Raw genomic sequence first — 14,371 nt, 5'->3', positions numbered from 1 at the left:
ATCCGTTCAAATTATATAGATTAATGGATTATGAATAAAATTTTATACCTCTTTTTTTGAGATCTCGAAAAGGGACGCTCGTCTTTTCTTTTCTTCTTTTTTTTGTATATCTTTAGATTCATTTATTTTTTGTTATTGTAGAGATTTTTAAAACATATAATTTGACACATTCAATTCGAAAAGAATGTGACACTTCTTTTCTTTTCCGAAGAATAACATTTTATTTAGTAGCAATATTTCATCTCCTACAATATTAAACTTTAACCTTAAATCTTTATTTTCTTATTATATTTTGAAGATTTTGATCTCTATATAATAATAACAATAATTATTTTATAATGAATTCAAATTATACATATAAAAGAGAAGGGTATATAAAAAAAAAAACTATGTATTACAGTTTTGGAGATTTTCTCAAAATTCAAATTATATTTATTAATTTATTGAATGATTGTTACGTGATTGATTAGCATAATTTTATTAAATTTTTGCATAGTTAGGTTCCTCTCCTACCTAGTAAACTCAATGACGTCAGAAAGTGGTTCATAGTCATTTACAGTAATGATGCACTAGCCCTATGCTCCTCCTAGTAGAAGTAGAAAACGAAAAAAAAACTGCGTAGTAAAATGAATCAAAGATTTTCGAACACTTAATTCGTGTCAGATAATTCGTCGAATTTTGGAGAATTACTCTACATATATGCTATGAATTTGCGTTTTGCTATTAGTAATTAATATGGAAACTTGTAGAGTTATTAATTTAACTATATTTATAGAGTTAATAATAGAGTTATTAAATTAATTATATTTATAATATTTCTTAGGAAATTATTAATATTCAAAGTAGACATTTTTAGAATTCGCAAACTGAATTGTTACAATAAGGGAAAAGGCGGTGGTCTTTATTATTTTATGAACTGATTAGCATTAGAATTATAGATTATGAGGATTTTATTATTAAAATTATTTTTAAGAAAACTTTTCTCAAAAATAATTTTGTCAGTTTTTTTAAAGTAAAAGCTTACAAAAATTTTAATGCTTACATTAACTTAAACTCAACCAACTCAACTCTTAGATATTTTCAGAATTTCACAGAAAATTAATATAAATTTAATTAAAATTTAATTCTCGTAAAACTACAATTTTTTGACTTAGACAGCTTACCTTAATTGCCATTCTATGGATCATAAATAATATAGAAATTTTGACATGTGGTCGTTTAGTTTTAATTTCTCTATTAAGGTTAAAAATTGTAGAATAAAATAACAATTAACGTTAATCTCTCAGTTTATAAGCATCTTAGCGTATAAATCTCCCCACATATGTATATATATATATGTGTAACTTTTTCTTTATGTATATACACTATACCACTTTTCTATGCTCAGATCTTCATCTCAGAAAATATGATAAAAATCTTGTAAAACATAAAATGTTGCACCTTGTTACAGTGTTTTCTTACAAAAATTTGGAAGATATGACAAATAAGAAAAAAATTTTGGAATGAATTCTTGGGTTTTTCACTTCGTTTTCCTTCATTTAAAATGCATGTGTATATAGTAAATATATATGTAAAATAATTTATTTGTATTTTTATGTGGTATATGTTTTGTAAAAAATGAAAATCTAATTAATAAATCACGTTAATTGTATGTCAATTTTTTCCCCTCTCTTTTTTAAATTAAGTGAGACTTTAATATTAGATTGAGACTTAAGAAATAAATTTGAGAAAATAATAAGAAAAGGTTGCATTTATTAGTCAACCCAATGGAGAATTTGGAGTGTTTGATTTGTGGATTTGATTTTTGTTTTTGGTTTCCCTGGGTTATAAAGGTTAAATAGCTCTAAATTGTTTACTTTAATTCTGTTATTGTAATTATTGTGAAATGTGGATTATGTAAATATGGGATTTAATTTTTCAAGGATCATTAAAATTTATTATTATTTATTGTTGTTTCATTATATTTTTGCGAATAACACGATATTTTAAGTTGCTTTAAATTGTGCAACAAGTACTTGTACATATGCAGGTAGTAATTTTGTCAATTAAATTGCAGTTAAAAACATTTGAGTGTTAGCAACTCGTTAGAGGCCCTAATGAGCTTCGTGAACTTAAAGAGTTTGCACTTTATATAAGTCAAAAACTAAATTAGCGTATATCGATCTAAACATGAGATTCAAGGGAATGATTGAATAAGAATGTATGAATTTGAAACTATGCACACTTATTTGAAATTATGATTGTGAACTTCACTTCTACGCACAAATCGGTTCTTGACTGTATATATTTTCTTCTGTCATGCAGAATGCCTTTTTATTTAAAATGCTAACTGGGCTCAGATAAATCGACAATTTATAATTGTGACAATTTATAATTATATTAAATGTGTTCGAATTTCTATATTTAATAGTTTAAGTTTTAGTTATTTAGAACCGAAATTATATAATAATCACTCATATGTACCCATATGTACCTATATATGTACATATGTATATGACTTTAAATGTACCTCATAGTTTATATAATCTTTATAACGCTAGGCTCCTGATTTAGATTTATTTTGTGGAGCAAAATATTTTTAATTTTTCAGCCATGAAATTTCGTTCCATTGGCTACGTCATCCGCTATTCATTAAAGACATCTTTATCGAAATAAATGTGCGATATTACGGCTTCAAATACAGATTTACTTTTGTTTATTGTAAGATTGTAAATACAGATTTATTGTAAGCAAAATAAGAGTACCGTATATCTGTATATGTGTTATATAAGTACAAGCAAAAAAAGAAAATTATGTAACAATCAAAACCATTCTGATAATCTACAATATGATTCTATTTTTTACGATATGCAGTATTTTTACAAACTTCATTAAATATTTACAGTAAGTTAGGTATTGTTTTAGCATAAAGTGTTATACATCGAGGTTTTACACTTCTTTCTGAACTATAAAAAAAAAGTATTTTTAGAAAGATGTTGTTCGGTATTTTTGTAAAATTCTGTATGTCAGTTTCGACTAGACGCTGAACTGATTAGTATTAGAATTATAGATGAATTGACTGACTTTTAGAGTATTACTACTACCAAAAACAGTAGTTTACAGGTCGAATTAAAAAAATAGGAAAATTTCAAAGTTTCTTGTCAACAAGTGAGTCAACAATAATGTAAAATAATTCACGATTTTGTACAACAATTTCGCTAAAGTGATCGGTTATATGCCGACCACATCAGAGATTATTTTATGCGAAAACATTTATGAACTGCCATAATTCTTAATATGAGAACTAAATTAAAATGCTTAAAATGTGTTAAGATGGTAAATATTTGAAATTTGGTTTAAATTTTCTAGTTTTTTTTTTTTCCAAAAGGATGTTTTTTTTTACTTTTTTCATTTTTAAGTGAGCATATACATTAAAAAATAAAAATATAATGGTTCAGACACAATAAATAGATGGAACATTATGGCCAAGTTGAATATTCTAAGATCGTAAAACATGTGTTCTAATTCATTTCTTTCTTAAATGTTGTTACGACCCTCCTATGTCTTAAAAAGGAATTTTAAAATTTTATTTTTTTTTTGACATTTTTTAAGTTGCAGTTTGAAGTATTAAAAAAACAATTATGAATTTTTTAAGTGTGATGGTCCGAGCCAAAATTAATTCATCTTTTAAGATTTAAAAATTTTTATTTTAGATTGAGATGGAAGTTTGTTGTGCACATGCAACAATTTGGTTGCAACTATTTTTAGAATTTAAAGTGGTTTGTTTTTTTTTTTGACTTTTTCAATAATTTGAATTGTGAAGATTAGAAAAGAAAATCAGAAATTTAAAAAAATTTTTTTTTTTTGTTTTCTAAAACGATTTTTAATACGAAAGTGTTACAAGATATTTGCGAAATTTTTGGTTAAATCTCATAAATTTTTCTCTAATATTTAAATTTATTTTAATATCATAATTACAATTAGGACAGAAAATTACGGGGTGAAATTAGTAGAGGTGAACTTTAAGATTCGTTCTAAATTGTTTTAGTGTAGATTTAAGCAGGGCTACAAAATAAGATCCTGGTTCATAAGGTAAAAAACAATAGTTTTCATATATCAAAGAGCTTGCGCTTTAAAATCTGGTATATGATGCCATATAAAGATACTGTTCTCAATCACAAAAATTTGCAATGCAGGTGAATGTAAAATAGATTCTTACTAAAATTCACAACATTTTTAATTTCAAAATTATTTTAGTAGAGTTATGGTTACTGGCTATAAATTTTTCATGAATGTCTTTAATACAACAAATTTTATAAAACTAGTTTTTCAGTACTTAAATTTGAACTCCTATATAAATTTAAAAGTCAATATTTTTTTTAAGGCATGGTACGCAACATACCAAAAATTAGCTTAAAAAATGAAATTATACTTACTTTCGCTCATTTGAATCGCTTGGTTCAAGTTTGGGACGTTTAACCTGAAAATTATAGAAAAATAAATATAAGTATGAGTTTTAAAGGCAAAAATTTTATCATAGTTTAAATTGAAATTTAAAGTATATAAGACAATTATTTAGTTTCGAACCTGAGAATTTCGTTTACAATAACAAATTGCATTCAAAATTTTCAAGAAAAAGGTTTTAATAACGTGGGGTCTGCAGCAGTTGTTGTTTGAATATATTGAGACAATTGCAATTCAATTGGTCATTTAGTAAGTAGTGCTAGTAATAGGTTTCAGTTCTTAGAATTAACAACTTTTTAATAATTTCTGTTGGTTATTCAAATTAAAATCATAATTGCCAAAATAATAACTTTGAATTTTTGATAAATCAGGACCCTACTTTTTATTTTTTTAACCAGCTAATTAAAAAAGTTTGCAAAGAGCGAAATTTTCTGCTGGCTGGTGCAATAGGGTTCCGCTTTGAATTTTTGAATTCCGGTTTGGACAAATTGTTTTTTAACCCTAAAATTTACCACATACCATTTAATTCAACTCAACATTTATGTTGTTATTACCATTATCGAGTCAACATCAAATCCAAGAGTATTTTTTTTAAATCTAAATTTCATTTTTTTAATTTAATTTCGAAAAGAAGTTGATTTTTTGATATTCTTAAAATATTGTTGTCAACAGGGTTGTAAATATTATAAAAACAAAACCGTATGGTGTACAAAACACAATTATGTAAATTTTCTATTGAAAAATCATTTTGTTCAACAAATTGTTTTCACTCGCTGCTTCTCATTAATACTTTTCAAGAATTTCCTAAAATTAGTTTGTTTTTTAAACAATATAATCAATAAATTATTATGTAACACCAAAAATATTATGGGTTTGGTATTCATTTTAAAATACTCCACACAACGTCTATTAAATAATTGTCGTAGAGTTTTGTTTGAAAAACAAACATATAACTAGGTACAACACATAAAGCATATAAATGTTCACATTAAAGATCAAAACCCCCCATGGAATATATTGGTTAAATTTTTGATTTTACTAATGTGACAAACATTTTTTAATGGAAAACAGGCAATTAAAATTTAGATTTTATTTTGTCGTTTAAGAAACCATTTTTGAATTGGTCAACTTCATAAAATAGGGTACAATAATCCGATCCAGTGTATATACTAAGAATCAGAGATTATCCCTATTAAATCTGTTTAAAATTCGCTTGATTAAGAAACCTATATAATATATTTGTACTTTACTTTTATTGAAATTTTATACTATGATAGTTACATTTTATAAAGCAGTGTTTTTCAAATTGCAAAATGCATATAAATTTTTTTTAAATTTATTTAAGGGAGGCGGTTACAGAATTCTTGAATTTGTTTATGAAGTAAAAGCAGAATACTTTGCCTAAAGCAACCCCGCATGATTTTGAAAGTAAATGGCTTTTAGTTTTTGGTTTAACTCTTTCAGGTCCTTGAGGAAGCCACCTTGATTAAAACAGCGTTTACGGCTTTAATTTTATTATTCCTTGCCAGTTTTTAGTGTCGTTTGATTTTTTTCATCTTATAATAATGTTAAATGTAAAATTTCCATAAAAAAAAACTGATCATTTTAGTGCACACAAAATAGTTAATTTTTCTCTTTCTGCTACCTTGTTATGCTATAATAAGCATCATTGAAAGTTTTACCAACAAAAAGCCAGTACAATTTAAGAAAAAATACATTTGTTCTACTTCAAAATTGCGGGGCCTAGTCAACGTTATATACGAGTATATTAATAAATTTTAACAGTTATATATTCAAAATTCTTATTGAACCAGGTTAAGGTCCAATAGAGTCTATTATAGGTTAGTAGATCTAAAAGGGTTAATGTTAAAAATCAGTAACATCACAAAGTTTTATAAATTGTTCATAAAAATTTCAAAATAAAAAATTTTGAATCCCTGTTAAAACTATACAATTTATAAGTGGAACTTTTATACGTTTTAAATGGTCCACATAAAATAGGAATATAAATGGTTACATCACCCGTATTTTAAAAAAAAATATTAAGGAAAAATAAAATAAAAAATAAAACCTGAAAAAATTTCACGACTTTTACATTTATTTTTTTAAAAACCAAACAGTTACAAGTTGTAGAAAATAAGAAAAGAGAAAAACAACATGTTTTACTGTACCGCATATGTCTACAAAAATATACTCACATCTACTCACATATTTACAATTTATCCCTTATAAATTCTATTGAATAGAAACCCTCCAACATTTTTTTTTTCAACATATTTTTAACATAAACGCCAATTATTTTGTATATGCTCGTATGTATGTAAATATAAATTGAATAAAATAAAAGACCCATAAATAAGTAGACTAAAAAAGGTGCGTAGTGGCAATTGATCCAATCACGTTATCTTGTAAAAATAATCAAAATACAAGAACTTTATAATAACGTTTTACAATAAAATAAAAATAGAAAAAAAAATCTATAAATTGACATCGATTAATAAAAAAATATATATGAGGATATATGTACATACTACATACATACATATATACAAGTGTATGTCATATGAGCGTATATACTTGGTATATGATTTGTAAACTTATGCAGGATACATGAATTTTATTGTACAAAATAATATGAAACCACACATTGTATAATAGAAAGTATAAGTGCCATGTTAACTTTAATATTATTAATTGAATAAGGAAGAAAATTAAAAAAAAAAAATACTAGAAAGGTGTGCGTAATTTTGAATGTCTTTGGAAAATAAAATGTGATTTTAGTCATTTTACCACCACCAGGTTTCTTTATAAACAAACAAAGTGTTTTTGTTTTGGAATAAGAGGCATATAGTTATATGTTTTTATATAGAATAGAAATACAATAAAGGACTTTTTAACTAGCTATTTAAAATTATTGTTTTAAAAGAAAAGCGCATTCTATAAAGAGGAAAACAATTGTTTACAATTAGAGAAAAACAGGCGCACATACTATGAAAACAACGGGATATTTTTAATCTTGATCAATTCTGAATTTTTTTAATGCGGGTGAACCTGTTATATTACAAGAACCTATAAAATTGACGTAATGATTATAAAATGAAATAAAGGATTTAATCTGCGATATAAAGAATTTAATTTATATGATTGTGGTAGAGTTTTAATATTTTCGATTACGAAACCGATTAAAGGTTTCTAATTGGAAAAAAATTATTAATTAATTCTTATTCAAAAGTAGTGTAAAGGAAATAGAAAATCCTATAAAGATATTCGATTCTACATCCTAACGGAATATCCTTTTAAATAATTTCAATCATTTGATAAAAATAATTGTTACTAGAAAAATGTCAGAAAAAGATTTTTACACGGCATTCAGGATAATTTCGAAAATCAATTATAATTTTTCAGGCAGCAATCTTGATTCATTGTAGAACATAAATTTTTTGGGCAAATATAAAGGTTCTTAGGAAAGACCGTCTGCTAGGAATTAGTTTTTCTAAATTTGAGTTTATCAAGAGACAAAATTTTACGCGAGTGGTTTAGTTACTAGAATCTTGTTAGAGGGAGGACAGAAATTTTTCTTTTTGCCTTGCCACCTCATATTATAGTCTACAATTTTTAATTTATAATCAAATATTGTGTCTACGTTGCTTTATGTACATTGAAATATCGGTAATTGAATACATATTTAAATAATAAAATACATTGAAATAATCGGAATTGTGATTTGTGACGGAATATTAAATAAACTATTCAATTGGTAATTGATTTATTGAGTATAATAACTTTTTATCTGAATTCCGATGGTTATACCGAAACAGCGATACCTTGTATCAAGTGCATATGTACTTACGTAACAAATAGTAAGGGATAACTTTTATTCGACTTATATTGATTGGCATAATTTTGATTTTCTTAAAGTGTATTTTTAACAGATAAAGCTAATTTTTTGAACCAATTTTAAAACAAGAATCTATTTGGAAAAATTTGGACCAACATAATTATTACTATACTTAAACACAACTATAATATTTTTTTCGCATGAAAGAGTAAAAATGTTCTCTTAAGATTTGTTTCGATATGGGCAATTAATCTCAGGACTAGGAACTAATAAATGATATGCAAATCTTCAGTAAAATTATTTATAGCTTCAAATCGATCATTTTAATTTGTGATTGTTTAATTCCGAAAAAAATTTCTCCTCAACACTATTGGCTAATAATTGAAATTTAACTGTAATTGGAAGCGTTTTTGGAAAAATAAATTATTAAAAAGGATATTTTTAATTATAATTTACGCATCGTTTAAATTTCAATTCATATTTTGGAACACCTTAGAAGAAAATTTTAAAGCTTTAATTTAAAAATTTTAGTTTCTTAAGCTATCAATGTTGGAATGTACATAAATGTACATTATTTATATTCACATATAAAACATCGTATAATATATGAATTTACATTTAATGCTCGATTTTTTTATGGTAATAAAAATTATAAAAAATTATAAAAAGCAAACAAATTAAAGATAAAACAATAAAAAATGAAAAACCCAACAGAAATTTGTTGATAAGATCTGATCACACCAAGAGAACAAGAAGAACATGGTTTGTATACAGGGTACATCGTACTTTAAGAATCAGAAAATAAAAAAAAAGAGTTATAAAGGTAACAAGAGAAAAAGTTGTTAAAAATTAAAGGAGATCTCCATGACTCTCTAGTGGTGACCATTTGAACTTTTTCGTACAAACATCTACATAATGTACATATGTTTGTATGTCGATCTGTTTGTAATTTTATTCGTTTTGAATCATTTTTTATTACAAATTAAAAAAAAAAATATTTTCATTTTTTTATTTTTCGAAAATTATTTAAAATATTTTACGAGTATTCTATATAGTGTTAGTGTCAACTTTATGGGTGTTTTATTGAATGTTGTATGTTATTTTTCGTTTTTTTCTTCATTTCTTGTTCTTTTGAGTTTTTTGGTTAAATTTAACCCTAATACTGTTTTAATATTTTCGTTTGTAATATAGGTGACAAATTCATGTTAGTTCTGGTGAATGCATTTCGGATAAGATTTTGATATATTTTTGGGGTCAAACAAAAAGCCAAGAAAAATTCTTTGATTTATTTAGAGGAATCAGGAAATTTCTAAATAGAAAATAAGCTAAACACATGTGATTAATATAGTTTAGCGAATCCTTCATAAATAAAGTTGGGTCAAACCAATGTTTTGAAAAGTAGCATTTTTCTCTTGAACAAGTGAACGAAAAGAAGAGAAAATTCTTGAAAAAAACTTCAATATAGAAAACACTCAAATATATTTTGCATGTAATAGTAATTTTGCATTTCACTTAATAGTAAGTCTTGAGGTAAGCAGAAAGAAATCGGCGACGAATGATGTAATTTGACAGATTTTTTAAATTTGAATTGTAATTGAATTTAAATTTTTTCTCATACGTATCGAAAACGCATGGCATTTCCCGCGGCCAAATCAAAACATACGACTGGGGACTGAAATATCCTATAGTACACATTTAATAAAAAAAAAATTGTACTATATACGTACTTTATCATCGTATTTTTGTCACCATTTTTACTATAATGTCAAACACCTACCTATATATTTTGTATATATACATTAACATATTATCACAAATGCAATGGCATATGTACATATATAAAAAATTGCATATTAATGTTACCAATGTGGCGTATACGTAAATGAGAGACAGTAAAGCTAAGGAAACTCCTGTCATTTTTATGTTTGTTAATGTTTTTGTGTTATTATTTGTTTTATAGTTTTTAATGTTCTCAAATTTTATTGCAGAAAACAAGAGAAAAAAAAAAACAAAAAACCAACTTAAAATTAATGTAGAAAAATTAAAGAGTTAAAAAAAAAAGTTATAAAAACACAGAAAATAAAAAAAAATAATAAAAATAAAAATAAATTTTAATTTAATATTAATTAAAGAAAAATAAATTTTGTGTGATTTTTATGATTAAATAAATGATTGTTCCAGAGATTTGTTGCTTTACTCACTCCTTCCACCGATCCCTCTCTTTCATTACCTTAATTTATTATTTTATTAATCTTTATAATGTTTATTACGTATTACAACACATTATATGTATGTGTAAGTGAAATAAATTTATAGAATTTCAGTAAAATTACTCATTTATAGTTGAATCTGTGGACAATAGGGTTATTGAATAAAATAAAGTTGGGTCAAACCAATGGTTTGTATTGTAGCACTTTTCCCTTCAGCAAGTGAAAATTCTGCTTTTGAATACAGTCTATGTATACCTATCACACTATTATTATTTTCATTCATATACAAAGCTATTTCTAGGATTGCATATATTTAGGATGATGCATACATGCAGTCTTTGAAATAAAGTAAAAATTAATATAAAGAGGGGTTAACATAATGTTCGATTTTAAGGCTTAATTGTGTGAGTTAAGAAAAATAATTATATTTTTTAATGTCATGGAGTTTACCGTTAGCTTTTTGTGTTTATGGAAATTTGAAAAAGCTTACGGTTTCGGAAATATAAGGTGTCAAAAATTCAAATTTTACAAATTTCAAGAGGCGATAACTTGAGTGGGGGAGGAGATGGAAAAAAATTTTCTTCTAACAAAATGAACTATTTGTTAATGTCTAAAAACCCCTAAAATTTGAAGCTTCTACAGGCTGGGGTTTAGAAGAAAAACGAAATCAAAAAATTGGAAAAAAAGGACTTTAGATAACGGTATATTTGAACGGCCATTTCGTTTTTCTAAAGTTTAAACATAGTATACCGCGCTAGAGGAAGTAAGCCTCTGCCTTTCTGCGTTTGCAAAATTTCAAAAATGCTTATGGTTTCATTGCAACAAGTAGTTAAAAACGGACGGACGGACAGAGTGAAACTAATAAGCACTTTTTTTCAAAAATTTTTTGGAAAAGTGCTAAAAAGCAGTCAGTCAAAATTCGTGGTTTATAAAAAATTAACGTAGCTATGTGCATACTGAATAAATCTTGTACGTGACAGAAATAAAAAATGTTGCATAAATTTAGGAGAAATTTCAAACTGGTAATTTTCGAAAATTTATTAAGAATATTAAATTAAGAATATGTCTAATGAGTATAACTTTTGGGTAGGTGGCCATTCTATTTTGCATACTATAAACTCGGCCGAATATTTGTTGGAAATTAGATAGAGCATTTAATAATGTCGAAGAATTCAAAATTGATTTTTGCAATTTGTTATGTGCTTTAATTGCCGGAAGAGAAGGAGGAACAAAGAAATTTTGCTTTCATAAAGAGGATACAAAAAATTTTAGTATTAAGAAATAACAATATCATTTTCCTATTTTGCACGATGTAGTTTTTGTAAACAAACGAACAGACAAAATAATTCAGTTGGCCCAAAATATTTTGGAATGGCAAACATAAGGGAGCATTAAAGTTACAAATTTTTTTACTTAAGTCTTATTTTTCATAAATGTATGCATGTTTGTGTATGTTTGTAACTATGCGATTAAATTTATTGCTGTAATGAAATTGAAATTAAATTCATCTTTTCTTCTTTTTTTTTACATATTTCATCTTAGTATTAATGTGTTTAACATGATCTTATATAGTTACTTATAATCAAAAGGATTAAAATGATTTTATTATTTATTAACATAGTAAATTAGATATAAGTATAAGATAATTTAAGGAATTTCTACAATATATTTGTATAATTATACTTATAGGTATAGAAGATTGAGATAGAAATACGATAAAATATTTATTTTATTAATTGATAATTAAAAGAATTTATTTTCCTACGGGGATTTTTCTCTATTTAAAATATTAATAAATGTCAGTTGAGTATTAATATAGTTAGTTAAGCTTATATTTATACGCCAATATAAATGGTGTGAGAGCAATAAAATTTAAAGGACTAAAGGATAATAAAAATACAATTTTTTTTTTGCAATTAAAATGTGACAATTTTGGAAATTTTACTATAAAATTGCTTATTATTGCAATAACATAAACATTTTTCATTTTTGAGGCATGAGCTTGGAGAAGGTTTTTTAAGGTGATACTAATAAATTATTTTGATAGGTTTTTCAACTAAAAATATTGGAAATAAAGGCCTTTAATTTGGCTTCGTCTGCCCCTTTGTTTGTTTGTTTATTTGCCGCCCGTCTGTCAATAAATATTTACAATATTGAAAATACATAAATGTAGGTCTTATTATTTGCCTTCCTGACTAAATTTCTGTTTACTCGTCTCCCTCTCCTTAAAGGTATAATATAACTTTTGAAAATTATTATAATCTTCAAAGTTTTTAATGTGTAAAACAAAAGCAATCAGGGAAGTATTTAAACAACGAGAGGACAGAATTAATTACTCCCACAAAAAAAAAAAACTATTGAAAAAGAGTCAGATTTAATTTTTTAATTTCAATTTTCCAAAATATTTAATAATTATCTAAATGTACGTATCAATTCATTTGATCTTAGTAGACTCAAAAAGAATTTGAATAACATAGAAAATGCCCTCGAAATCACTGGTTCCATATCTTCAATTATTTAAGTATGGGACTACTATCACAGATATCTAAAATCCCTTCAAGTTCTTTCAATTTAGTAGATTTATTATCATACGTACATATATGTTCATATATAGCAAAACATATATCCGAAAATTTTCTAATTTGATCCCCAAATATAGACAATAAACAGTGTATTTAACTAATATTATAAAAAAAAAAAAAAACAGATTGAACTGTATTTGAAGAATCGCTTAAATTTTACAAATATCTTCATACGCACACACATACATAAGTATATCAAATTTTACGCCTGTTTTCATATTGTTGTTCTCTCAATGAAAAACCTTATATATTATGATCGTATTTATATTTTAAATGGATCAAATTTATATTCGGTATCGAATTTGTAAATTAAAATGATTCATATTCAAATAAAAGTAAGAATTTTTTTTATTGATAACTAATTTCGTAGGCATTCTGACGCATTTTCAAATATTGACAAAAATTAAATTCTCATTTTGAATTAAAAAATTTTTTAAAAAAATAAGAATTTGGTAGAAAAAAATTTGTTTAAATGGCAAAAAATTAAATTTTGTTTTCTCTTTGTTTATTTTATTTATTAAATTTTTGATAAAAATAAAATCAAATTCAAAGGTCAGCGATCACGTTTTATTCTAGACTGAGAAAGTGAAAATTAAATGTGATTTAAGGAAATTTGTTTACTAAAAAAAACAAAAAAAAAAACGAATAGTTGCTTTTTTTTTGTGTTTTATGCGTCGCAGGAATCTAATGAAAAGGTGAAGGTCTAATGTCTGTGATTATTTTCCATAGAATTTAAATATTAACGCTTCATTTTTTTTTGATAAAATTTAAAACTTAAAAAGAGTTGTGTTTTGTTTAGCCACTGATTAATGTTTATTCAAATTTCAAGATATTTAAATTATTATTGTACATATGTATGTACATATTTAATAATTTGTTAATCTTGAATTACATTTCGATTATTTTAAAATTTTGAATAGTATTGTATATATATGTTCGAATTTTAAATGTGAGAATTTTATCTTATCAGATTTACACTAAGAATTACGGGAAATGAAACTCTAAAGTATATATTGAATTTCAATTAAAATTAATTAAGGTAAAAATTTTAAAAAACTAAAAATTTTATTTAATTTCATATTTTGTTTGACTTATAGAAAATTTGTTATCAGTATTCAGTAATCGTTTTTTAAAACTTAAGCAGACATTCCATATTACAGAATGGTTTTCTGAAACAACCATTCAGAATTAAAGTTGAATATTTTATGTGAGGTTTTTGATTTTTTTTCACTTTAAGTGGACCAGTTTTGAATATTATTCGAATTGAATGCAATTTTGTTGGTTTATAAATTTGAATA

At 25.0% G+C, this 14,371-nt stretch overlaps 1 protein-coding gene across 3 annotated transcripts in view; it reads right to left on the bottom strand.

Annotated features, from left to right (window-relative positions):
* Window positions 1–14,371, bottom strand: part of LOC129606072 (developmental protein eyes absent) — a 98,029-nt gene that overhangs the window by 9,794 nt on the left and 73,864 nt on the right. For all 3 annotated transcript variants that reach the window (XM_055516161.1, XM_055516160.1, XM_055516159.1), the window contains one exon: window positions 4,416–4,459. In XM_055516161.1, the coding sequence (XP_055372136.1) occupies window positions 4,416–4,459 (44 nt within the window). The remainder of the gene's footprint in view (window positions 1–4,415; window positions 4,460–14,371) is intronic.

The sequence above is a fragment of the Condylostylus longicornis genome, unplaced genomic scaffold, assembly GCF_029603195.1.
Source record: "Condylostylus longicornis isolate FDR11 unplaced genomic scaffold, ASM2960319v2 ptg000017l, whole genome shotgun sequence".
NCBI lineage: Eukaryota > Metazoa > Arthropoda > Insecta > Diptera > Dolichopodidae > Condylostylus > Condylostylus longicornis.
The sequence above is the reverse complement of the archived record's forward strand: the minus strand, read 5'-3'. Positions and strand labels throughout refer to the sequence as shown.